Below are 27,144 nucleotides of genomic sequence, written 5' to 3'. Positions count from 1 at the left end.
ACACCAAAAAAAACACAACAATGTTATTTTCACAAACACATGCACAGATAACTTGGCTGGAGACCTGCATTGCAAAATTTGGAAAGGAGCAAATTTTGAAGGCTAAAAAGCAAGTTTGCCTTTAAACTGAATGGAATTTCCCCCCATCCCTAGCTGAGACCCATGACCATGTGGCCTGGTTTAAGGTGGGTCGCCACAGCAGCACTCCCACTAGGTAACAAATTGATGAATTAAGCAATGGGGTCCTCAAATACATGTTTGGATTTAAGGCCATGTTTGGATTTAAGTCTTCTGAGCCTGAAAAGGCTGGAGACGGCTGCTGTAAAGACTCAAACCCTGCACAGGCCTTAGTCACTAGGGGCAAGCAAAGGGCTTTGTGTTCAGACACTCACCTCAAATGTGACAAAGTCATCAAACTCATCAGGACAGGCAGATGGTGGTTCATCATGGGCATATCCCATAGTGCAGAGCTGGCTGTCAGGAACTGCTGAAAGGGGGTGAGAACACACACACACACCAAAATATTATTACAGGAGGGAAAGGCAGTTTTTTTATTTAAAAAAGCAACGTTCAGGGGTTGGAACACTCCTCCAGTGAAGTCTCAAGCAGCAGGAGAAGCGTCAGGAGATGAATGCAAAGGACATTCTGTAAGCCCAAAGTTTCCACCCACAGAGGAGGGTGTCCACCAGGGGTGCCCGCTTAAATAAAATATTGGGGGGTTCCAGATAAGCCCTACCCTGCATAATTGATCACATGACGTGGCACACACAAACCGTTTGAATGGGAATTCCCTTCATCTCAGGGGGGCGGCCCCCTCAATTATTTTAGGGGGGTGAAGGGACCTTGGCCCCTAGGCTCCTCTGGTGCCTGCTGTGCCTCTCTCCTTGCCTTTATCTCCTCTTCCAGTGGGGAAAACCATGTTGCATCTCTAGGTGAGGTGAGCTGCAATGTTCAATCCCTGCTGATACAGAGATGGGCAGAATCGCCTCCTTCTGAGAGGCAGCATGCCCGCTATTATGAGATAATTGCTTTAAAATATCGTTCGCTTCTCGTCGGAGTAAAATAAATTTCATTTAATTGAAAATACGTAAAGGGTTGTATTAAACACTAGGCATACTCAGGAGTAGAAATTTGTTGGAGCCAATGCAAAAATAATATTCCAGCAAGAGATATAAACTGACTCAAATATTAAAAGAAAAAGACACATATAGAATCTTGGCACATCTGAAGCTGAAAAGGGGCTTTGCTTCTTGAACAAATGTTGCTTTAACACAGCATTCCTCAACTTAGTCGTGAAAAACACCTGGAGGGCACCCTGACACCTTCAACTCTCAAGATACCAAAATCCAAGAGATATTGATTACCGTAGGCACACAAATACAGAATTTACAATGCATGTTCCAAGAGGAGGTCAAAAAGGCCATTTAAGATTTTGGTCAGATTCCAAAAGCTGAGCTCAGGAAAATCTCTTTTTTAAAAAAAAAATATTTGCATATAAGTTTAAAGAAACAAACTTTAAGTTTTTAAATCTTGTGGCTATATGTTAAAAGCAACAAGTTAGTGGTCATATCTAACCATACCCAGAAATCTAACCTATGACCCAGAAATCTAACACAGTTGGAAGTGTGGTGTGGTGATGTTTTGGGGATGCAAATTCAAATTAGACTATAGAAAATTATAATTTTATGTCAAAAATAAGAAAACGGCAAAATTTCACAGTGTGGTCAAAGGAAACTGAAAATGCATTTGTTAAATATAATTAACTTTGAAAAGGTAAGAAAATAGTTATAAAGGTGGATAAAAAATATTAATAATCTACTATTAGAGTGGGCATAGAGAATGTATCAGTTTGCTGCTACCACACTGACCCTGGCAGGAAAAAAATAGGTAAACGGCGTTTCCGTGCGCTCTGGCACTTGTCACGGTGTTCCATTGCTCCAGAAGCGGTTTAGTCATGCTGGTTACACAACCCGGAAAGCTGTCAACAGTATTTTGCTTGAGAATCTTCCCATCCCCCCCAACCCCATGAGAACATTTGTCTACCTATACTTGGCGCTTCCCTACCCTGGGATTACAAATTTGTTCATGCAATAGTTTTCCTGCGCAAAAGCAACACAAGTGAAAAGGTTCCTAGAGGAAAAACCATTTTTATATTAGTACAAAGTTACTCTTCGCCATGTTAGAAACATAGGAAACTGTCTTCCACCTTCTCAGACCCAATCTCAGTACAGTGGTACCTCAGGTTACGAACTTAATTTGTTCTGGAGTTCCGTTCTTAACCTGAAACTGTTCTTAACCTGAGGTACCATTTTAGCTAATGCGGCCTCCCGCTGCCACTGCCACTCTATTTCTGTTCTCATCCTGAGGTAAAGTTCTTAACCTGAGGTACTATTTCTGGGTTAGCGGAGTCTGTAACCTGAAGCGTCTGTAACCCGAGGTACCACTGTATTGCCTACACCAGGCTTCCTCAACCTCGGCCCTCCAGATGTTTTGAGACTACAATTCCCCTCATCCCTGACCACTGGTCCTGCTAGCTAGGGATCATGGGAGTTGTAGGCCAAAAACATCTGGAGGGCCGAGGTTGAGAAAGCCCGGCCTACACTGACTGGCAGCGGTTCTCCAGGGTTTCAGGCAGGAGGACATTCTCAGCCCTACCCTGAAGATGTCAAGGAGTGAAACTGAGTTCCCCCATCCCTGAGCTACAGTCCTTCCGCTCTTCCTCTGCTGTGACACTGTCCCCTATAATATGAAAGTGGAAAAGGCTATTCTATCAGGATCAGTCCACTACAGCTGAAGTCTAGCACATGGTAGCCTGATAAATTAGATCTCTTAAACCGGGGTCTGCGGCTGCCAAGGGCAATACCGTAATTCATGCTGAGAAACGAGCTTGGGTCCCGTCTTCAGCCAGTAGCGCAGCCTGAGCAGCAAGGAGTATATAGCTGGCTCATCGTTTCAACACACAAGCCATGCTTCTCAAACGGCGGTTCTACGGCTGCTGATTCTGCACATTGCAGCCGGTCTGGATTGCAACAATTCCCCTTTCGAGGCTTTGTAAATTTCTGCTCTTCTGAACTCACATCCAGGAGGAGGCCATTACATCCTGGAAAACCGATCTTAAATACTTTTTATTAAAGATTTTCATCATCTACAAAAGAACATGCAATGTCTCTCCCTTTTTTTTTGTTCAGATTATAAAGTCTTTTGGTTACATTCAATGTAAGTCATTATGGCACCCAGAGGAGAGGGGAGAGGGCGAATGATAAATTTGCACATTATTTTTTCATTTCCCCAAATTGGTATATGGGTGAGGCTTTTATGTTGGAGTCATTTGGGTAGGTTCTCTTTCTATACATTTGTTGGTTTATGTGTGCAGTGAGAGAAGGTTGAGGGGGGCCTGGGACGTGGTTGTTTGCCTTTGACTGACCGCCAGGAGATTCATTTGCATGTGTGGAAGGGAGGAATAGATTCTTGGGTCAAGTTAGCCATACTGATCTGTATGCTGCTGGTAGATCCCTGCTATCATTATTGTCATTTTGAGCTGTGTGTGTAATAAAGGGGAGCTGAAAATCAAACCTATCCATTCCGAAGGAAATCAGCCCTGAGTGCTCACTGGAAGGACAGATCCTGAAGCTGAGGCTCCAGTACTTTGGCCACCTCATGAGAAGAGAAGACTCCCTGGAAAAGATGGAGGGCACAAGGAGAAGGGGACGACAGAGGACAAGATGGTTGCACAGTGTTCTCGAAGCTACTAACATGAGTTTGACCAAACTGCGGGAGGCCGTGGAAGACAGGAGTGCCTGGCGTGCTCTGGTCCATGGGGTCACGAAGAGTCAGTCACGACTAAACAACAACAACAACATCATACCAGGGTGAAGGTGTCCCCGAGTCAGTTTCTCCGTTTTATTTGTCCCCATGTCAGTTTCAATCTATCGGTTAGCTTTTCTATTAAAGCTGTTTCCCTATACAATTTAGTGCCCAAAGTCCATGTTTACTCCTGACAGGTCTCTCCAGTGTCCAGCTATGATGTTTCTGGCTGCTGAGAGTAGGTGGGTTATAAGCTCTTTCTACTGTGAGTGAGCATTACTGTCTGGGAAAATATTCAATAGGGTCAGTTCTGGGGTGGGTTCCAATACCTGCTTAGTTACTTTATATATTTCTTTTGGATTGCTGTCCAAAAGGGTTGGATTTGGGGACAGTCCCACCACATGTGGAGGTACGTGCCTGTAGAGGTGCAGCCTCTCTAGAATTTTGGTAAGGTTCCTGAATGTATTAGCACCAATTTCTTCGATGTAAGATACCATCTAAAGATAAGTTTCAAAGTGATTTCCCTTCTTTTGGCTGAAATGGATTTAAAGGGAATGGTTTAGACCACATTCTAGTCCATTGGGTAGTTTATCTCATAACCTATGTCATGCTCCCATTGTTTTTTAATTGTGTTAAGGGGGTCTGCAGAGCTGTGGAGCAGCATTTTGTATATTGCAGATAGAAAAGTCATTTTAAATAGAGCGAGTTGCAGTTCCTCAACCCCCTTTTGAAATGGATTGGGCATTTTTAAAATGAAATAATAATTTTGTTCTTCTGCTCTGGTTATTAGGAGCAGCATATTCCCAGAGTATGCTACAGTTTGGAATATTACTCTGGTGCGAGACCCTAATTAGTAACTCTCCACTGGCATAGCCAAGAGATACATGTCAGGATGTCTGCTCATTTAAAGGCAGAAAAAGACTTTGAGATCAGAAGGTTCTTTTACACAATCAGGTCTCTTGTTACCACAACTCTTTCTCCCACTTGACCACATAATAAAGTTTACAACTTTACATGCTCAGGAACTGAATGAACCAAATCTACCAACCACAACACAGCTTGCAAACTATTATTTTTGTCCTGGGGTAAATTAACTGCCAAGTTCTCATTTATTGCAGCAAATCCAATAAAATAATGATGCCGTGCAGTGTTGAGTTTGCTGCAGTAAAAAACTCCCTAAACTTACTGCAGCAGATTTATATTGCGTCAGATGGTACACTGGGTTAGAGAGGCAGTGTGGTGTAGTGGTTGGAGTTTGTGCAAAGCACCTGATCTCCCTCATTCCAAAAAGGTAGGTACAGAATTGGAGAACGACAGTAACTTCTTAAAGGATGTTGTGAACACTCTCACAAAAGGTTTTAAAACAAACCAACAAAAAACACACGCTATGATCATCCCAAATTGATGTTGCACCTATTACAAAAAGGTACATAGTTAAGTTCAGTGCTTTGCATGGAGAAGAAGCCAGGCCCAATCTCAGGTATCTCCTGTTCAAAGGCTCAGGTAGCACAGGTGTGGGCTACCTAGGGCTCTGGGAACTGCAGTTTGTTAAAGGTCCTGAAAGTTTGTAGGTGACCCCCATGTTCCCCTCACAGAGCCATAGTTCCCAGACTTCCTTGGGAACAGGGACTGATTGTTAAAACACTCTGAGAACTGTTCCTTTGCTCCACCAAAGGGCAAACATTTCCATCCTGAGGGCCATATTCCCTTCTGGGTGACCTCCTGAGGGCCACACGCCATTGACAGGCGGAGCCAGAGGCAAAAGTGGGTGGAGCAATTCATGCAAATTACACCTTTGTCCAATGGGCTTGTTTCTTCACACAGTCCTCCATCCAGAAAAGCAAGAGACATTGTCAGTATTTATGGACACATTCCACCCAGGCAAAAACACCCAGAAATAAAAAGAAGGGCAAATGCAGAGTATGGCCCAGAGAGAGGGGCGTGTGGCCTGGGGAAAGACCCAAGAAACAGAGAGGCCCCTGGAGCCTGAAGTTCCTCAACCCTGCATTTATACTATAGATCAGAGGTTTTCAACCATTTTGACTCCAAGGCTCCCTTTCTTGCAGAGGTGGCAGCCTCTCGCCCTTTTTCAAACACCCTCCCTTGTGGAGTGTTCCCTCAGCTTCCTCTCCTCTCTGCTTTCCTTGGGAGTCCTCTGAGCAGCCACAGGTGCCGCTCCTGGTACCTGAGCTGCCCCCCCCACCCCAAAGAGAACTGCCCCCTCATACTGCCCCCACAGGGGCAAGGGAAGCACTCCCTGGCCAGCCCCAGAGGCATCATTCGCCTGGGGAGCAAGTAGCCAGGGCTACTGCTGCAGCAAACGGCCGTGCGAGCCTTTGGGAGGCAGAGACAGGAGAGGGCATCGGATGAGGGAGGGAAGGAAAGAAGAGGAGGCCAGTGTTGCCCAAGGCACCCCTGACCATCCTTCAAGGCACCCCAGGGTGCCACGCACACTGGTTGAAAACCACTGCTATAGACCTAAACTAGTTTCAACATAATATCTTCTCCCTATTTAACTTAGGTGACGTTGGGGATTTGGGAGCTGGGGGAGTGGGAGGAGCAGATTGCAGCTAGGGATGTTTTGCAGAAGGCGCTCTCGGCAAATACTACAATTCCCAAAGTTCTCTGGGGTAAGCCTGGGCAGTACAAATGCTTTACAGTAGTACCTCTGGTTAAGTACTTAATTCGTTCTGGAGGTCCGTTCTTAACCTGAAACTGATCTTAACCTGAAGCACCACTTTAGCTAATGGGGCCTCCTGCGGCCACTGCACCGACGGAGCACGATTTCTGTTCTCATCCTGAAGCAAAGTTCTTAACCCGAGTTACTATCTTTGGGTTAGCGGAGTCTGTAGCCTGAATAATAATAATAATAATTTATTATTTGTACCCCGCCCATCTGGCTGGGTTTCCCCAGCCACTCTGAAGCGTATGTAACCCGAGGTACCACTGTACTTTAAACACATGCTACCCAGCTTTTCCCACATGAGCGTCTTTTTGAAATCCAACATCCCTCCTCTGTATATTCATTAGCATCTCTAGAATTAGGGTCTCAGAAAGGCTGCCAGGCCACCCCTCAAGCCCACCCACCCACCCAATCAAAGTGTTGTTCTGCAGTTGCAACAGAGAGACAGCAGGGAGCTGGCTGCCCGCCAACTTCTTCACAGGTCCAGGACCAACGGCACAGAAAGGACAAGCTCGACATGGCTTGGAGTCGTCTACCCAACTCATTATTGCATCTTTCTTGGTGCAGGTCTTCCTCCCCCCCCCCCCCAGCATATGGTATACAGTTGATGTTGCTATGGTGACCTCACCCAACGGTCCCCGCCAACACAATAGGCTACATGAAAGCTTTTGAATCCCTGTTCAAATGAGCGTTAAAAAACCCACAAACCCTCACTGCTCATTAGCAACACAAACCCACAAAGGACTCCCCATCTGCACATTACAGGCGCACGTGCTGTCGAGCATGGTCAATGGGGACCTTGTAGCGCTGGTGCGCCCAGAAATACAATAGCTAAAAAAAGAGAGAGCATTGGTACAGCAGCAGAGCACTTGGGATTTGCCATCCCGACTGCCATGTCCCAAGCAGATCCCCAAAAGCCACATGGGCACAGCCGGCACCCCCAGATGTTTGCCTTCTTGCTGACAACCAGTCCAGGCCCTGGCTGCCCTCCTGCTCCTGAGTCTCAGCTGAGCGCAGCCCTAATGGTCAGTTTCCTCCTCTTTGGCCTTGGTTCTGCCCTTTCAGAACTGAGCAGGAGTGTGAGGACAAAACTAGAACTACAGTCTTGGGTTAAGAACTTAATTCGTTCTGGAGATCCGTTCTTAACCTGAAACTGTTCTTAATCTGAGGTACCACTTTAGCTAATGGGGCCTCTCGCTGCCACCACACGATTTCTGTTCTCATCCTGAAGCAAAGTTCTTAACCCGAGGTACTATTTCTGAGTTAGCGGAGTCTGTAACCTGAAGCGTCTGTAACCCGAGGTACCACTGTAGTTGGATTTGATTGATGTTGCCTCTGGCTCCCCCTACTGCTGGGCTCCCTGCCTTCCACCCTACCACTCCCAATGGGCACCACAGCCACCACTGACACACAGTCATCAGATCACTCAGCTTTTAACCAGACACAAGTCTCTCATTCGGCTTTGCTCACTGCAGTACAATGGAGCCAATATCCATTTTCCTCTAAGAGTTGCTGGAGTGAGATGGGTGCTTGCGCATGGGATATGACAACATTTGTGAAATGAGCAAGGGCAGCAAAAAGGCAACGTGCCGATCAGGACCGGAGCCATGTTTGCTTTTCCCCTGCTTCGCATAGGCCCAACCTACAACAATAGAAGCTTTCAGGAGCATTAAGTCAGCTGGGAGAGCATTATGGCCTCGTGGCGCCTGGGAGACACGCCGCCGAGACCAGGGGGGCTGGAGCAGAATAGTTCCGAGAGCCGAGGCAGGAAGATAGGCTATTGTGCCAACGGACTGTGGAGACAGGACCAGACTGGGGAAGCAAAGCCCTGGGGATGTCACAGCATTGCACCAACTCTGCATTAATTGTTGCCATTCTGTAAGATCCAGCAACCAGAGTTGGGAAAGGGCGAGATTCCACGGGCTCTGCTGTGACAGGCCAGCTCCATCAGGCCTCCTCCTCTCCCCTCAACGGTCACCTGGGGCCAGCCATTCCACCAGACTGCCTCTGTGGGAGAGACAGGAAGCAGGGCTCATTTCATCAGCTTTGCTGGCATCTCCACCCCCTCAGCTGTGCCAGCTGGGCATTATAGGAACAACTGTTTTGATTTTCCTCTTCCCGTCCTTGTCTCTCGTGTACTGTGTTCTTTTAGCTTTTACCCTACGGGTAGGGACTGTCTCGTTTTGATTGTACGTAAACCGCTCTGGGAGTTTCTTTCGCCGAGGAGCGGGGTACAAATGCTCTAAATAAATAAATAGAAAGAAAGAAAAATAAAATGTCACCCGGCTGCTTCTAGTTTTTTTTGGAGGAAAATTAAATAAAAAGCACCCAAAGCAATATGCTCCATACCGTGGTACCTCGGGTTACAGACACTTCAGGTACAGACACTTCAGGTTACAGACTCCGCTAACCCAGAAATAGTACCTCGGGTAAAGAACTTTGCTTCAGGATGAGAACAGAAATAATAATAATAATAATAATAATAATAATAATAATAATAATAATAATAATATATTTATTGTCATTACCCCCTCTCGGGGACAACGAAATTACTTGACTGCTCCATAAAAACACTAATTAAAACAATACAGTATAGTACAGCAAGGAAGATTAGATGACTTTCAAAGTCCAGGCTTCCCATTCAGGGCCGAGATCGCTCTGGAGAAGAAACTGTTCTTAAGACGGCTCGTTCTTGTCTTCATCGTCCTGTATCTCCGTCCCGACGGCAGGAGCTCGAAGAGACAGTGACCAGGATGTGATATGAAATCGCGTGGCGGCAGTGGGAGGCCCCATTAGCTAAAGTGTTCCCTCAGGTTAAGAACAGTTTCAGGTTAAGAATGGACCTCCGGAACAAATTAAGTTCTTAACTCGAGGGACCACTGTACTGCCATTCTTTAGATCAGGGGTGGGAAGCCTCAGGCCTGGGGGCCAAATGCAGCCCCCACCTCTCAATCTGGCCCTCAGAACTCTCCCCAGGGCCCTCACTGGCCCTGCTTGGTCACCTGAGTTTTAGTGCCCAACTAAAGCATGTCCTTGAACTGATAATGCCTTTTGCTAGTGTGGACGAAGGATAGAATGGGCTGAGGGTGTGGAAGCAGAATCTAGCCCACATTACGAGGGGGGGGGGGAGAATACACCAGCTATTCTGCTGACCAGCATGTGGCCAGTGTTAGACATTAGCCAGGCGCCAGGCACGTTTTCCTACTGGTGTGAGTCCAATTGCGACCATTTGGAGATCTCTGGATGTCAGGCTGGTGACTGACATCTCCTTCTGGCTAGCTCCTCAAGCTTTCTTAAGCATATAAGCAGAACAACTTATTTACTGCATTTAGATCCCACCTTTTTCTCCAAGGAGTACATGGTTCACCCTCTGCATCAGTTAAACCCCTACAATGACCCTGTAAGGTAGGTTAAGAGACTGTGACTGGTCCAAGGTCACCCAATGAGCTTCATGACTAAGTGGGGATTTGAACTCTGATCTCCCAGGTCCTAGGTCCAACACACTAACCACTACACCACACTAGCTTCCTAGAACACTTCTGCTAGGGGGCAGCACTATAAATTAAAGGTAAAGGTAAAGGTAAAGGTAAAGGTACCCCTGCCCATACGGGCCAGTCTTGACAGACTCTGGGGTTGTGCGCCCATCTCACTCAAGAGGCCGGGGGCCAGCGCTGTCCGGAGACACTTCCGGGTCACGTGGCCAGCGTGACAAAGCTGCATCTGGCGAGCCAGTGCAGCACACGGAAACGCCGTTTACCTTCCCGCTGGTAAGCGGTCCCTATTTATCTACTTGCACCCAGGGGTGCTTTCGAACTGCTAGGTGGGCAGGCGCTGGGACCGAGCAACGGGAGCGCACCCCGCCGCGGGGATTTGAACTGCCGACCTTTCAATTGGCAAGCCCTAGGCACTGAGGCTTTTACCCACAGTGCCACCCGCGTCCCTACTATAAATTAAGTAGGTAAATAAACAGGGTGAAAGCAAAATGTCCCTGAGAGAAGAATCTGAAATATTTCGCTTGAATCTTGAATTTGTTTTATTCTGGGTTGTTCTATTGTGGTGATCGTAACCTAGGTTTAAGGTGTCATTAGGCAATTACATTATATATCTGAGTTTCTAACACTGCATGTTAGATATTCTGATAAATCGCTATCAAGATATGCCACAGTGGATAACTGAGTCTAGCATTCTTCCTGTGCTGATGGCTTGGTGCTAGAACTGCCTAGTGAATACAGCAGAAGAGCAGAGTGGAAAAGAAGACAGGCAGAAGCTTCGAGAAGGCCAGAGATTTTCCTGCAAATCCTTCATTCGGTTGGAGCCTCAAGGCTGTGATGTCAACGCAACGACCTCAATGCTCCACATCTGGGTAGCTTCCTGCCATCCCCATTTTGAGTTTGCAGTAGCAAAGGCAAACCGACATCAGTGTTACAAACTTCCTTGCCGCTTCTCCTCTCGGAAAAAGTAGGTCAACGCATTGGATCATCTGCTCAGATGCTGCTAAGCTAGTAGAGGAGGAGGAGGCTATGAAGACCGCCAGATCACTGGTGAAAATGAGGGAGGAGTCCATCTGAGTAGATGTGCCGGAGAGTCTACTTTCGTAGCCAATTTAAGGAAAATTCGCACATACGCACACACGTTTGTCGCTTGAAGATTGCAGTGTCCAAATAGGGCACTGTCACCCCAGTCTCAGCCTGCCCGCTTGCTTACTTACAACCAGTCCAAGAGGTGGCACAGCCTGCAAGCTTCTTCCTCCTTAGTCTTAGGGTTGTCCTTATGGACTTCACCAGAGACTCCTGAGTAAGTTTACTGGTCAAGAAATAACAGGAGAAGTCCTCTTGTGGATCAGGAATTGGTTAGGTTACAGGAAGCAAAGAGTGAGAATAAATGGACAGTTCTCTGAATAGAGAGAAGTAGAAAAAGGAGTCGTTCCCCCCTCCCCAAAGGATTGGTATTGGAATCTGTGCTTTTTAACTGGCTCATAAACGGTCTAGAATTAGGAGTGAGCAGTGAGGTAGTCAAGTTTGCTGATGATACTAAATCAGTGGTTTTCAACCAGTGTGCCATGGCACCCTGGGGTGCCTTGAATGATGGTCAGGGGTGCCGCGGGCAACATGGCCTCTGTCCCTCTTTCTTTCCCTCCTGCCTCTGATGTCCTCTTGCATCTCTGCCTCCCAAAGGCTTGCATGGCTATTGGTTGCAGCAGCCCTGGCTACAAGCTCCCTGGGGTGAATGGTGCCTCTGGGGCTGGCCAAGGGGTGCTTCCACGGCCTCTGTGGGGCACGGTGAGGAAGCACCTCTCCCTGGAATTGGGGGATGCAGCTCAGAGACCAGGGGCAGCAGCAGTGGCTGCCCAGAGAGGCTGTCCTACGGAGAGGGAAGAGGAGAGGAGGATGAGGGAACACTCCACAAGCGAGGGTGTTTGAAAAGGGGTGAGATGAGCGTCACAACCCCATAGTCGCCTTTGACTGGACTTAACCACCCAAGGGTCCTTTACCTTTACACTAGCTTTCCACTTACAAAGTATTTCTTTTCTTTGGGGGGGCGGGTGCACAAAAGAGTTCACTCATCAGCAATCTGATGTAGTACAGCCCAACTCTCATTTCTGGGCTCTGACACCACTGGATTTTGCCCTAGCATGTTCACAGAAGCAGCATTTGAACCAAGGACAAGTTTTGCTTATAGTTTAGAGTCTTAAACAATCTGGATCTGATACTATTGTAAAAAAAAAACATAACTAATTCCAGGTAGGGAGTTTCCCCTGGCCCTACCCATCCATGTGACCGAACAACTTCCAATTTCCCTTCAGCTGAGAAAAAGTGAACTGCAATGCAGATATATCACAAGGGGGTGGGAAGAAAGTTAGCATTTGTGTCAGCAGACTAAGCAAGAAAGGCTAGGTATAAAAAAAGATATTTTGTTTGTTGCCAACTGCATCATGTACTTTCGGGTGTGACATTAGTCAGCAAAACCTGCTTGCTTCACCAGTGGAAGCTTTAAGAATTGCTGTGGGGAAGAAGCCAACAACGGCTTTGTGCAGCGTAGGCCTAGGAAACACATCACGCCTCAAGGCTGCCAAATTGCCAGGAACTGGGCTTCTCCCCTGTTTCAGTTTCATGGCTATGCTCAGCTGCCGCAGTGGAAGGCAAATGCTTCTGAATACCAGTTGCTGGAAACCACAGAAGGGGATGGTGCTCTTGCGCTTGAATCCTCAGTCTTAGAGCATCTATCTGTCTTGCATGCAGAAGGCCCACGTTCAATCACCAGTATCTGTAGGTAGGGCTGGGAGAAGACCCTGTGATACCCTGGAGAGCCACTGCCACACAGTGTGGACAATTCTGAGCTAGAAAGACCAATACAGTCATACCTCGGGTTAAAGTTGCTTCAGGATGAGCGTTTTCGGGTTGCGCTCCACGGCAACCCGGAAGTAACAGAACGCATTACAGTCATACCTCAGGTTGAATGTGCTTCGGGATGAGCGCATTCAAGTTGCGCTCTGCAGCAACCCGGAAGTAACGGGGCGCATTACTTCCGGGTTTCGCCACTTGCGCCTGCGCAGACGCTCAAAATGACGTCACGCGCATGCGCAGAAGCGGCGAAAAGCAACGCGCGCATGCACAGACATGCCATTGCTGCTTACGTTTGCTTCTAGATGCGAACAGGGCTCCGGAACGGATCCTGTTCGCATCTAGAGGCACCACTGTACTTCCAGGTTTTGCCGCTTGCGCATGCGCAGACGCTCAAAATGACATCACGTGCATCCACAGAAGAAACGAATCGTGACCCGCGTGTTGCGTTTGCTTCAGGATGCAAACGGGACTCCAGAACGGATCACGTTCGCATCCAGAGGTACTACTGTACTTTGAGAATCAGTATAAGGCATATTCCTATGTTTCAGCACATTACTCCAGATGAGGTGCCACCTTCACCTGCTCTCCCAGTACCAACACCTCAGGAAAAACGACCACTATTCTCAAACCAAGAGGCTCTGGAATCTCTTAATGTCACTAGTTGTCGACAGGAAGAAAGAAAGAACAGGGTTTGAGGGATACTTCAAATTCAGTCACTATAAGAAAGCCCAAAATTATTCAACTCCAAAGACTTATAGTTAAGGGAGCCCTGAATTAAAGGGCTTTGTTAGTTGTTACTTCTATCTAATTAGCGCAACACCATGATACTGCAAGCAATGAATTATGGAAAAGAAACCTGAAGCCATGTCTCCGAGAAAGCTGTTCTAGATAGCATAGCACAAACACTCTTAAGATTTCCATTGCCGCCTCCCAAGATGTATCTTTTAAACATACATTTGTAGTGACAGCTTTACCCTGGAACAATTGCCCCTAAAGCGTTTGGAACTGAGCAGAGGTTGTTCTGATGTGAATTTTCGAAGATTCCAAAGTTAGTGTTTCCTCCGACGTGCCCATGGTTCTGTAGCACAGAACAGAATTTTCAGTCCTCCTGGCCACAGATACATAGAGGACAGAGTGGCGCTTTCCAAAGCAGCAACCTTCGGACGCTCTACGCATTGCAAGGGAGTATTTCTCTTTTATTACTTTATAGAAAGTATTTATATGCTTCCAACTCAAATATCAAGGCCCTGTAAGACACTTAAGTTTGACAGAACATAAAATGCCACTGAGAACAATACAAAATAGTCATTAAAACGGATTAATCAAAAAAGTTTAAGCATCTGCACAGGCCTCGCAGCATGAAAAGGTCTTCAAGTAATGTCCGAAAGTCAACAGCAAAGATGCTTGCTGAAAAGAGTATTCACCTCAAAAAGGATATTGTAGAGTTGGAAAAGGTTCAGAACAGGCCTACCAAAATGATCGAGGGGTTGAAGAGATTCCTTTGTGAGGGAAGGTTGCAACATTTGGGACTTTCTAGCTCGGAGGAGAAAAAGTAAGTAAGAGGCGACATGCTAGAAGCTTATGAAATTATACACGGAATGAATGGAGTGAATAGAGAAAAGATTTGATCCCGCCTAACAGTAGAACTCATGGAAATTCAGCGAAGCTGAACACTGGATAATTCAGGACAGATACCGTAATTCAGGACTTCTTCATATGTTCATAGTTAAAACTCTGGCACTTGTTCCCACGGGAGGCAGTGATGACCACCGACTTGGATGGCTTTAAAAGAGGATTGGACAGATTCGTGCAGGATAAGGCTATGAATGGCTATTAGTCATAATGGAGGCTGTGCTCTGCACCTTCACAGTCAGTGGCAGTATACCTCTGAATCCCAGTTGCTGGAAACCGCTGGAAGGGAGAGCGCCCTTGTTCTCAGGCACTGCTTGCAGGTTTCCTGCACAGGCATCTGGTTAGCCACTGTGAGAACAGGATGCTGGTCTAGATGGGTCACTGGCCTGATCCAGCAGGCTCCTTTTACGTTCTGAAAGCATGAGAGCAGCAACACGAAATGTCCCAACTTCTCATTGAGGCCAGTCAGGCTTCTGAGACCCAGGGGAGCTGCCAACAGTGCTTGAGGGCTTTGTATATTAATGCAAGAGCCATGAACCTGGAATTAGCTTGAGACAAAAAGTAGTCAAGTCAACACTCAGAAACAGAGTGGAAGTTGGCGCATGTGACACAGCACTGGCCAGTCAGTTCATCTAGTCCTTTACTGTCTGCTCTGACTGGCAGCAGCCCTTCAGTGACAGATACAGCCTTTTCTCAGTACTGCTGTCCAAACCCTTCTTTTAACCAGAGATGATTAGCCATCCAAATTGGCAGCCACCACTGCTTCTTGTGGGAGCGGATTCCATAATTTAGTGATGCACAGTGCCTTCCCTCCCTGTGTTACTCCCTAGTAAGCAATCAGAATGATAATGACCTAAGCGGACACCACCACCCCTTATCTCTTATTCTTTCAAAGGAGGACACTGACATTTCAAGGAAGAGGCATGAAATACCCTGGGGGAGGGGAGGGGGTACATCAACAATGTCAGGAAATGCCTTGATGCTGGGAAGGTTCAGGAAGTGCTTGGGCTGCCTTCCTCCCAATCTCGGGGCGTAGGAAGAAATACCAACCTCCGTTCCTGATAGCTGAGATTCCTCGATAGAAGTCTTCAAAGCTGATTACTCCAAGCCCAGCGGGGTCCAAGAACTTGGTCAGGTCTTTCACCTGCAGGAGGAAAAAAACCGAAAGCAAATCAATGATCCAGGTTTACACAGCTAGACTAGAACCTAAGCTTGGGCTTTAGACCAGGCATAGGCAAACTCCGGCCCTCCAGATGTTTGGGACTACAATTCCCATCATCCCTAGCTAACAGGACCAGTGGTCAGGGATGATGGGAACTGTAGTCCCAAACATCTGGAGGGCCCACGCCTACTTTAGACAATACTTTCCTGGAGGGCTGTCAAGAGAACAGAATCTAACAGGGTTAAGGTGCATTTCGGTCGAACACTGAGGCTGCATCTGCACTATGCATTTAAAGCAGCATCGTACCACTTTAAGCTGAAAGCATCCCCGAAATAATTCATGCAAGGTGTTTTGAACATTTCACCTGCTAGAAATTTTGAAACGAGGGGACTTATTTTTAGTAAGCTGTTGCAATAATCATGTCCCTTTAAAAGGCCTTTTATATTTGGTACCAGCTGTGTTTTTTGGGGACAATACGCAGCCTGACATGGTGTCCCAATTAAGAGGATTCTACATTTAGAAGCTCGACAAAACAAAGCCCGTAATAGAAAATTTTTGTAACCACGTAGCAATTAGTGGGAAGTGGCGGAAATCAGGTTAGCAGGCGCCGGGGTTCTGGCAACGTAACTGGGAGGCAGAAAGGGGGTATTCAGAATCAAGCAATATCAGAGGGAGAGATGAGGCAGCAGGGATTCTCCACTGGCTCAGCTGAGAGACCAGCAACTTTGAGCTCTTCCTGCCTTTCAATAGTTTGCATTCTGGGAATTCCGCAACTAGGAACAAGAACCAGCATTTGCTTTTGCTCATCCCCCCCTTCCCCTCCCAATCACTTTTCCTTGTGTGTTGTGGTCCTTGGGTTGTGTCCAACATTAGCCATACCTAGTGTAGACTCAAGGAAATTAATGGGTGTGACTAACCTAGGTCTTTTCGTTTCAATGGGTTTACTCCAAGTAGAACTTATCTGGATGCAACCCTTTGGCTGTATATCTAAGCTCAGGGGCTATCTTTATTGCTGATACATCTGCAAGCTGCTCTGAGAACCCTTCCCACCACCCCATATAAAAATACTTTGAATAAATGAGTTTAGAAATAATCTAATCTAGTGCAGAAGTCAGGTTAAGCATCCTACTCATAGACCGACTGAAATTAAGAGGCTTACGTTAGTCAGGTTCATTAACTTCAGTTGGTCTGCTCTGACTAGGGCTTGTGTTGGATTATGTGTTGTTGTTGTTGTTTAGTCGTTTAGTCGTGTCCGACTCTTCGTGACCCCATGGACCAGAGCACGCCAGGCACCTCTGTCCTCCACTACTTCCCGCAGTTTGGTCAGACTCATGGTGGCTTTTACTAAAAAAATCTTGGAGGTGGTCTTTATCAGGGATGGGGACTCTTTTCCAGACAGAGGGCCACATAATATTTTCTGGGCATCACCCCAGGGCCACATGCCAGTGCTGGAGCAGAAGCCAATTTGGGCAGAGCATCTTCCAGCCAAGCAACCAGGGATTGTCCAAGTTCAAGGGCCCATTTCCAGCCAGGCAAAAACACTCAAGGAAGATGTGAAGCAAGACCAGTGAGGGCTGTGGCCTGGGAAGAGTCCTGAGAAGCAGACAGAGATCTGGAGGGCCACATTTGAAGTTCCCTACCTCTAGTCTAGATTAATAGCATCAGCTCCCACCCCCCACCCCTGCTGCTGCCACCCCCAAATGTTTTTTAGATGTTTGGGGAGAGAAAGTCTCCCACCAATGCACTCACACGCAGTGACTCACTTCAACCCTCACAAAAGCCATCAGTCACCACTTCCTTTCTGTCCCATTCGGGGCATGTGGAAATTACAGCATCTACAGGTAACATCAACCCTTGCGCCCATCAGCAGCATGGAAAAGTAAAAAGATGCATGCAGACTTCTGCCGTTCTTGCATTCCTCTGCGGAAAGTTTTGCTTTCAGCACATAACAGGAAGCAGATCAGAAGTTTTGAGAAAAGGGCACTACAGAGCAACACACTGCCACGTTAATTTGCAACTGATGAGGTTTTTTAGGAAAGGGAGAAGTTGCTTACGGTGGTGTTCACCTCCGACACCACCTCGCCATTTCTCTTGGTGAACTTTCATCTCAAGAAGTTCTGAAGTTGCCTTATGAGCTGGGCCCTCAAACTTAGTCAGGTGTCCGATTTACTCTCCCCAAATACCAGAAGGAAAGGACAAGAGACAGGAACACACATCCCTTTGTCTGCTCCATCAAATGCATGTTCTACCTAATGAAAACCATGTGCAGAGAAGCAAGGAAAAACCCCGATTCAAGCCATTCTGTGCCAGATTTTAAACGAGATTTTATTGATATAATGCACTTAGGCGCTCAAAGAGCAGGCCAACTAAAAAGCTTAATATCTTGCAGGTACACTAAATGGCACCCATATGGCACAGCGCAACCCATAATCGGATATCGTGAAGCTTATATGGGCTTCATACTAAACAGCCGTTTTCTCTTAGGAGGATAATTCTCTTCCCTGGCATCGATGGCCTAAGACAGCAAGCGCCACGGGGAGGCAAAAAGGCACACTATAAGCAACAGGCAGGCAAGAGCACCCTCAGAAGCCCCTTATTAGGAAGGTGGGGCCAGCTCTCCCATTAGGCAGATATGATGCTGAAGCCCCCTCCTCCTAAATTTCCCAAGCTGCCACCTGTCCCAAGTCAGGAAGCAAGGCAGTCAGGCTCCCCAAGCCAGTATCGCCTCTCTCATAAACCTATAAAGAGCCCTGCTGGATCAGGCCAAAGGAGGCCCATCTAGTCCTGCATCTCATTCTCACCGTAGACAACCAGGTGCCCTTGGGAAGCCCGGATACAGGACTTGAGTGCAACAGCAATGGGCGTACTCCAGCACTGGAATTCAATAGTGGAGGAAACCATCGTGGTTAATTGTAGGTGTAGCCCATGGGGTGCCCTGTGGGTGCAGCTGGACCACAGCTCCCATTCACCCCTGACCACTGGTCGTGCTGACTGGGGCTGATGGGAATGGGAGGTCATCATCATCAAACCTTTTATTGGCGTCACATACAAACGTACAAATCAATACAGAATTACCACTTCCCTAGTGGCACAAAACATTTGCTAAAAGAAAGGAGGCAGAGCAGTCTATCGCCACATCTCTTGGTCTCCAGGGAGATCAGAAGTCTGCAGTGTATTTCGATGACAAAAAACCAAATAGAGTTATTTAGCCACTAACTTGGTGAGCTCCTGATCATTCCCCAGTAATAGAAACTGTATGACCTCCAACTCTGGTTTCCATTTGGGGGTACAGAGTTGATCTAGAAATTGCTGGTGGAGATCAGCATATAGTTTACAATTAAGAACCATATGTGTAAGGGTTTCCACCAGGTGGTCTTCACCTGGGCAAGTTCTTTCTCCTTCCACCCTGCCTGAGAACCTTCCCCAAAGGAGGTTTGATGGATTTGAATTAAACCTGGCCAGAGAAAATGCCCTTCTTTCTTGAGGGTTAAGCAGAAATCCAAGGTAATTGTGGTTAGTTTCATGTGCCCAAGAAAGTTGAAAATAAAGAGGGGAACATGTTTTCTCTGCTGCTACTGTTAGTTCTTGGCATTCAATATCCCACAACCTAGTTTTTATTATAGCCTTGGCAGATGGTAGCCATTGGGATGCCCTGTGGGTGCGGCTGGACCACAGCTCCCCTGACCACTGGCCGTGCTGACTGGGGCTGATGGGAACAGGAGGTAACTGGGGTGCAGTAACACCCGAAGAGCACCACACTGGCTGTCTCTGAACTGGAGCAACGGCATGGGGGGAAAGCAACATGATTTTGTTCCTCCCGTGTGGGGTGTGGGCAGGTACATGCCACAGACGTATTGCACGCAGGGAACCCTGAACTCCATCCAGACTGCTGTTTTATTGCATGTGTATTCAGCAACATGCTGCTGACACAAAGCACGTTTGAAGTAGATTTATCATCAACACATCAGCCCGCTTTATCTGTTGCTGTGCATTAGACCCATTCAACATTTCCCAAGACACCAAGGTGGATTCTCACTATTTTGCAGGCAGAGCAGATGGTCTAAGCACCAAGCTATGGCCCTTCCCCAAAACTAAGCTCTACAGTGCTAATAATGCAAAACGTTACAGCCCCCGGAGGTGTTCCCTGGAAGGAGCCACAACCCACAGGTAAGGTGCCAAATCACCAACAGCTCAGGTTGTCAGGTTTGCTAACCCAGCTCAGAAGCCCAATCTGCTTTCCTGTTGTTAACCAGGCTAACTGGGGGATTAAACGTCTGTTAATATGCAACCCTGCATTTCGCCAGGAGCACGTTTCCGTTCTATTGCAATTATAGCCAATCAATCAATCATTAAAAAATCCCCTCCAGAGACCCTATCCAATCACAGCAATGGCGAATTATAAAGGGAGCAAAGGCAGGTTCTCTATCCAAGTTAAAACAAAACTTAGCCAATTATCTGTTGGGTCAGACTGAGTATACGGATAATGATTCTTTAAAATAAATTAAAAAAACTTTTAGATAGCAATCAATCTGCTTGTTACACTGAAGCTTTGCCTTGGTGTTTAATCCAGTGTGGTGTAGTCATTTGCCTAGGGCCTGGGAAGCCAGGATTCAACCCCCCACTCAGTCAGGAAGCTAATTGGGTGACTTTAGGCTAGTCCAACCTAGCACGCCTGTCAACCTAGCAGTTCGAAAGCACCCCCGGGTGCAAGTAGATAAATAGGGACTGCTTACCAGCGGGAAGGTAAACGGCGTTCCGTGTGCTGCGCTGGCTCGCCAGATGCAGCTTGTCACGCTGGCCACGTGACCCGGAAGTGTCTGCGGACAGCGCTGGCTCCCGGCCTCTAGAGTGAGATGAGCGCACAACCCTAGAGTCTGGCAAGACTGGCCCGTACGGGCAGGGGTACCTTTACCTTTACCAGTCCAGGCTGTCTCTCAGCCTAACCTACTTCCCAAGGCTGTTTAAGAGGATAAAATGTGGAAGGGGAAAAGCACGGATTCCACCCTGGAAGTCCTTGGAGGAAAGGTGGGATCCCACCAAAAAAGGAAGTTTCTTTCCAGGGAAGTGGCTGTGCAGGTAAAGTTTCCTGTGCCGTTCAAAAGGGTTGTTTTAATTTCTATCAAACTTGGGAGTGAGGTATAACATTAACGCTACAATGCCATGTATGCTTATGATGGGGTTAAGTCTCATAAACCCAGCCACACATACAATGGTACCTCGGGTTAAGTACTTAATTTGTTCCGGAGTTCCGTACTTAACCTGAAACTGTTCTTAACCTGAGCACCACTTTAGCTAATGGGGCCTCCTGCTGCCGCTGCGCCGCCAGAGCCCGATTTCTGTTCTCCTCCTGAAGCAAAGTTCTTAACCTGAAGCACTATTTCTGGGTTAGCGGAGTGTGTATCCTGAAGCGTATGTAACCTGAGGTACCACTGTACTTCCAAGCCATCCCGCTTTGGAGGGGGCAACAAGTTATCCCTTCCGGAATAAAATCATCAGCTGACATCACCTTAAGCTCTTCATGGTGTAAGTATGGATTTCTAAGGGCTAGGGTGGGGACCAGTCTGCAAAGCCATGGGTCAGCTCTGGAAGATGCAAACCCCAGAAGAGTGCACCTAAGCACACAGAGCTAGAAGCTTAGCATGGAGTTGGAGAACCTGTGGCCCTCCAGAGGTGGCTGGACTATGACCTCCATCTTCCCTGACCATTGGTCATGACTGCTGAAAATGGAGTCTAGCAGCATCTGGAGCGACTTTATGAGCTTAGCATTTCTAGACTGTGTAATACAGAGACACACTGTGTGTGTGTGTGTGTGTGTGTGTGTGTGTGTGTGTGTGTGTTAGGCAGCCTGGGACACACACACACACGCATTCCTTAGACAGAAGGTTATGCATAGGGTGCCAGAAAGCACATTCCTTGCCTCTAGGTGAAATGTTTCCATTATTGATATTGTTCTGTACTGAAGCAACGAAGAAGGGATTTCAGATCCCCGCACGGGCGCCAGTTAAAATGAACTGAGAAAAGTGTGCATCGCAGAGAGGAAGTTGGCAGGAGAAACCCAAACCAGAAAGAAAAACAAGAGGTGCAATTGAGAACAGGAGCCCTGTATGTAATAGCACGTGTTGCCCCTCCTAAATCAAGGGTTTCACCATATGGATTTGGCTGGGCACAAGGCGGGGGGGGGGGGAGGAGCAAGGATACTGTTTCTGTCAAGAGCCCAAGCTTTTCAAACAGGAAGGAATGGGTGGGATCTGAGCCAAAGCACACACACAAGGCTGTATAGGACGGGGCCGACACCCTCCAGCAAGACAGCAGACCTACTGTATACAAGCCTTCGCCAACCTAGCACCCTCCAGATGTTTTGCGCTACATATCCCATCAGCCCAAGCCTGCACATTGGGCCAAGGCTGGTGTCTCCCTTCTTTTAGCCATCATGCTGGACCACATCCCCCCATCCTCAAAGAGCTTCAAGCAAGGTTGGGTGAAAGGCCAGGCCAGCAAAAAGGACATACATTATCGTCAGGGTCCTCAACAATGAAAGGCTGAAAGACTTAGCGACACACACACACACACACACACACACACACACAGCCAAAGCAGCATGGATTTGTTTCCTTTTCCTGTATTCCACATTGGTCTTTTGAGATCACTTGTAGGGGTGAACACACCTCCTGTCACAGTTGGAAAAAGTTCTCTAAAGCCCGTGCCTGCAATCATAATGACTAGAAGCTTGGCTTTCAATTATTCTGAAAGATCATCAGGATCCTGTTGCCAACACCAAATCCATTGGCTTTTTCTGCGCTGCTTTTTTTTTCAGAACCAGAGAAGACACAAAGTGCTATAGATTGGCATTATGTGCCAAGCGGGCCACTGTTTTGATTCAGTACTGGTTGAAGTTACAGCACATAAGCAGAGACAAGGCTTCCCCCACACCAAAAAACACACCATTTGAAGCAAATTTCTAATTCTTTATCTAACATATGTGATGCCTTTATAATTAAGTGTGAACTAATTTCCGATGTCCTTTACAGATACTCTTGTATCTGCAAAATGCTGCATTCAAAAGTGAAAAATTTATACCTTCAAATTATTTTTGTTACCATCCTGTCTTAACCATGGTATGTTCAGAGCTCACGTAATGCTTAACCATGTTTAAACATGCAATGCGCTCTACGTGGGGCTACCTTTGAAGGTGACTCGGAAACTACAGCTAATCCAGAATGTGGCAGCTAGACTGGTGACTGGGGGCGGCCGCCGAGACCACATAACACCGGTCTTGAAAGACCTACATTGGCTCCCAGTACGTTTCCGAGCACAATTCAAAGTGCTGGTGTTGACCTTTAAAGCCCTAAATGGCCTCGGCCCAGTATACCTGAAGGAGCGTCTCCACCCCCATCGTTCTGCCCGGACGCTGAGGTCCAGCGCCGAGGGCCTTCTGGCGGTTCCCTCATTGCGAGAAGCAAAGCTACAGGGAACCAGGCAGAGGGCCTTTTCGGTAGTGGCGCCCGCCCTGTGGAATGCCCTCCCATCAGATGTCAAAACGATAAACAACTACCTGACATTCAGAAGACATCTTAAGGCAGCCCTGTTCAGGGAAGTTTTTAATGTATGATATTTTAGTGGGGTTTTTGGTTTCTATGGAAGCCGCCCAGAGTGGCTGGGGAAACCCAGCCAGATGGGCGGGGTACAAATAATAAATTATTATTATTATTATTATTATTATTATTATTATTATTATTATTATAAACAGACTTGTTCACAAAGTGTGATTTCACATGCTGTTTGGCCATCCTAACCATGGTTTAAACATTCAAAAATGGGAGACTTGCTCTTGCTCAACCGGGGGGGATGGGATAACCATGGTTAAAATGTTTAATCTTCATATGTGCATCTTACCAAAATAAGCAACCTTTGATGTATAAGGGATTGTTCAAATTTTACTCTGTAATTGCTTGCAGAAGAACTCAGGACAAGGGAGATCTCCTCTGAATAATTTGTAACAGGACCGCAGAAGAGGAAACCAGTTCTTTCATCTTGACAAGGGCTGGCTTTCAGGCACAGCAAGTGTTTGCCCTCCGCAGGAATATTTACTTCTGGCAAAACCAAGGGAGCTGAAGTCTGATACAATCTACAGAAAACAATTCCTGCACTGTGGCTCCTGTTTCAGGGGCAGTCCAGAGAAAGGATCTTATTCTCACTGAGAATTCCTTTATCAAGCTTCCTTTACAGAAACCACCAAAATATTTCACCCTGGCCAGGCAGATGGAGAGGAAGGGCGGGGGAAGCCCATCAAAAGATTTATTGAAGTTCGGGTCTTTAAAATTACACCAAGAGAGGAAATAGTAAGCCTATGAAGTAAAAAAAGAAATGAAAATATTCCCGATTCCTTAACCGCAAAGATGCAATGCTAAAGCAAGGAACTCCGAATGAATGGGTGTGTCCAAACAGTAAATGAATTAATCTTCCTGTGTTCAGAAAGTTAAACATGGTTCAACCTTGAATCACAACACTCTCTTTCTTTCTTTCTTTCTATATATATATATATAGTGAGTATTCAAGTGCATAAAGAGCTACGGTGTGCATATCTTCCTGCCTGAAAGTCCCATTGACAACGTCCCATTGTAGGTGGTTTGTTTGTTTGTTTTTGTCTAATTTATCTCCTTTATATAAAACTTGTGTGTGTGTGTGTGTATTTGTGTGTGTGTGTGTGTGTGTGTGTGTGTGTGTATACACACACACACAAACAAACACAAACACACACACATACACCGTATTTTTTGCTCCATAAGACGCACTTTTTTTCCTCCTAAAAAGTAAGGGGGAATGTCTGTGCGTCTTACGGAGCGAATGTGTGGTCGGTCACTGGCTCCCTTTCAGGCTCTGGCCCCTATAAAAACAGAATTTTTCCCCTTTGCAAAGTAAGCTGCACAACTGTGAGCTGATCCCCCCAAAAACAGGGCTTTCCCCCTTTCCTCCTCTAAAAACTAGGTGCGTCTTACAGTCAGGTGTGTCTTATGGAGCGAAAAATAATACATCTCTCTCTCTCTCTCTCTCTCTCTCTCTCTCTCTCTCTCTCTCACACACACACACACACACACACACACGCACACAATAGAGACTTCAATGTTTATTACATTCTGTCCCACCTTGTCCTCCAAGGGTGGAGCCTGACAGCCACCCTATGAGGTAGTTTAAGCCAGGAGATACCAACATGGTGCCCTCCAAACCCCATAAACTCCCATCCATCCCACCCAGCCAGCATAGCCAAGGGTCAGGCATGGTGGGAGCTGAAATTCACAACACCTGAAGGACAACACGTCAGCTACTTCCTGGTTTAGGACAGGCAGCAGCCTAGCAAACATGTCTGCTCCATCATATGGAGTCTGGCCCCAACAGAAAATCCAGGTTGCTCATACCATCAACTCAGACAGAGTCACATAGGGTACAATTCCCCACTGATCCCTCAACACAGTTCCAGTTAACATCCATGGGGCTTCTGCAGACAAGTCTCCTGCAGTGTGGGTCATAAGATCTCCCCTTGGCACAGCCTTTCCCTAGATGCTGTCGGACTACAACTCCCTTAATCCTCAGCCAGGGTGGTCAATGGCCACAGATGATGGGATCTGTGGTCCAGCCTCATTCAAAGACTCAAGAGACTCCAAAGCCATTCCCCAAGGAAGACATTTCACGGAGGGGCCAGCTATTCAAAAAACAAATGGGAAAGGCTTGCGGCTTTCTTTCAAGCAAACTGTTTCAAGATCACCAACACCATTAAGAATTTTTTTTTGTTTTTGTTCTGTGTAGCACTGATCTGCGAATAAAGAACAGCAGGCAGACACACACACACACACACACACACACACACACACACACACACACACACTTTGGCATAGTTGACGGAAGTATATATTTATATTTTAAAAGACGCCATTCTCCAGGACTGTATTTTGAAGCTGTGTGAGCAAGTCTTTCTAGCGTAACATATACACTAGCAAGCTCCCAAATTGTTCCAGGCCCACAAAGGGTGGCCGGGGAGGTGGGGGGGGAGGATGGTATGTACCCCTTTCACATCCCATATTATGACTATGTGGTGTTACAACACACTTGGCAAGAGATCTGCAATGAGTCAGAAGCTGGTCACAGCACATTTGCCCTCCTCTCATGATCAATCTTTGCCTCATTACTACAGCATTACAGAAGCTTACCAAATTTAAATCATCATCAAGAAAGGTAAAGGTAAAGGTACCCCTGCCCGTACGGGCCAGTCTTGACAGACTCTAGGGTTGTGCGCCCATCTCACTCAAGAGGCCGGGGGCCAGCGCTGTCCGGAGACACTTCCGGGTCACGTGGCCAGCGTGACAAGCTGCATCTGGTGAGCCAGAGCCACACACGGAAACACCGTTTATCTTCCCGCTAGTAAGCGGTCCCTATTTATCTACTTGCACCTGGGGGTGCTTTCGAACTGTTAGGTTGGCAGGCGCTGGGACCGAGCAACGGGAGCGCACCCCACCGCGGGGATTCGAACCGCCAACCTTTTGATCGGCAAGCCCTAGGCGCTGAGGCTTTTACCCACAGCACCACCCGCGTCCCTCATCAAGAAAAGAGCATTTCAAAAAAACCTCCAAAGCAATGGAAAGCAGGTCAACAAGTTCTCTTCTTCACCCCAGGCAATATCCCGCCCCTCCTGCCCTCCCCAAACTGCAGCTACCCAAACTGCTGCACCTGTCACAAAAACTGTGAAGAGAAAGGGTTTATAGGGGCAGAAAATACATGGGAGAACTGGCCAAACCAGCTCCTATTTCAGATCCTGGTAGCAATGCCTGCTTGTGCCCTGAGGATTCCTAACTGAGACCTTTGCCCAAACTCAGTCACCCTCACAGTGGGAAATGCTCAGCTTGCATGGGCCCAAATGGGAGGCAGGGTGGGAATGTTCCATTCTGGACATGTCCTCACCTGCTGTCTGAAACTATTGCTAGATTATTATTTTTTATTATTTTATGAGTCACCAACCTGAGCCTGCAGCTATCGCCAGGTTAAGAAGCGACTTGTACAAGGAGCAGAAAGGCAGCGCCTTCTCTATGCATTCAGCATATTCACACCAAGCATTTAAAGCACTATGGTACCATTTTTAGAGGTCATAAAAGGTAAAGGTAAAAGGACCCCTGACTGTTAGGTCCAGTTGTGGCCGACTCTGGGGTTGCGGCGCTTATCTCACTTTATTGGCCGAAGGAGCTGGCGTACAGCTTCCGGGTCATGGGGCCAGCATTACTAAGCTGCTTCTGGCGAACCAGAGCAGCGCACGGAAACGCCGTTTACCTTCCCGCCGGAGCGGTACCTATTTATCTACTTGCACATGATGTGCTTTCGAACTGCTAGGTTGGCATGGAGCAGGGACCAAGCAACGGGAGCTCACCCCATCGCGGGGATTCGAACCGCCGACCTTCTGATCAGCAAGTCTTAGGCTCTATGGTTTAACCCACAGCACCACCCGCATCCCTTTTTAGAGGTCATGGCATCCCCCA

The 27,144-nt window shown here is 47.1% G+C and overlaps 1 protein-coding gene across 8 annotated transcripts in view; it reads right to left on the bottom strand.

Annotated features, from left to right (window-relative positions):
* Positions 1–27,144, bottom strand: part of RAB11FIP3 (RAB11 family interacting protein 3) — an 86,799-nt gene that overhangs the window by 43,350 nt on the left and 16,305 nt on the right. For 6 of the 8 annotated variants that reach the window (XM_077918437.1, XM_077918432.1, XM_077918434.1 and 3 more), the window contains 2 exons: positions 15,514–15,607; positions 393–487 (listed from right to left, as the gene is read on the bottom strand). In XM_077918437.1, the coding sequence (XP_077774563.1) occupies positions 393–487; positions 15,514–15,607 (189 nt within the window). The remainder of the gene's footprint in view (positions 1–392; positions 488–15,513; positions 15,608–27,144) is intronic. The other 2 variants (XM_077918433.1, XM_077918441.1) reach the window with 1 other exon arrangement.

This window comes from Podarcis muralis, chromosome 14 (genome assembly GCF_964188315.1).
Source record: "Podarcis muralis chromosome 14, rPodMur119.hap1.1, whole genome shotgun sequence".
Taxonomy (NCBI): Eukaryota; Metazoa; Chordata; class Lepidosauria; order Squamata; family Lacertidae; genus Podarcis; species Podarcis muralis.
Note: the sequence above shows the minus strand (reverse complement) of the source record. Positions and strands in the feature narration are given on the sequence as shown.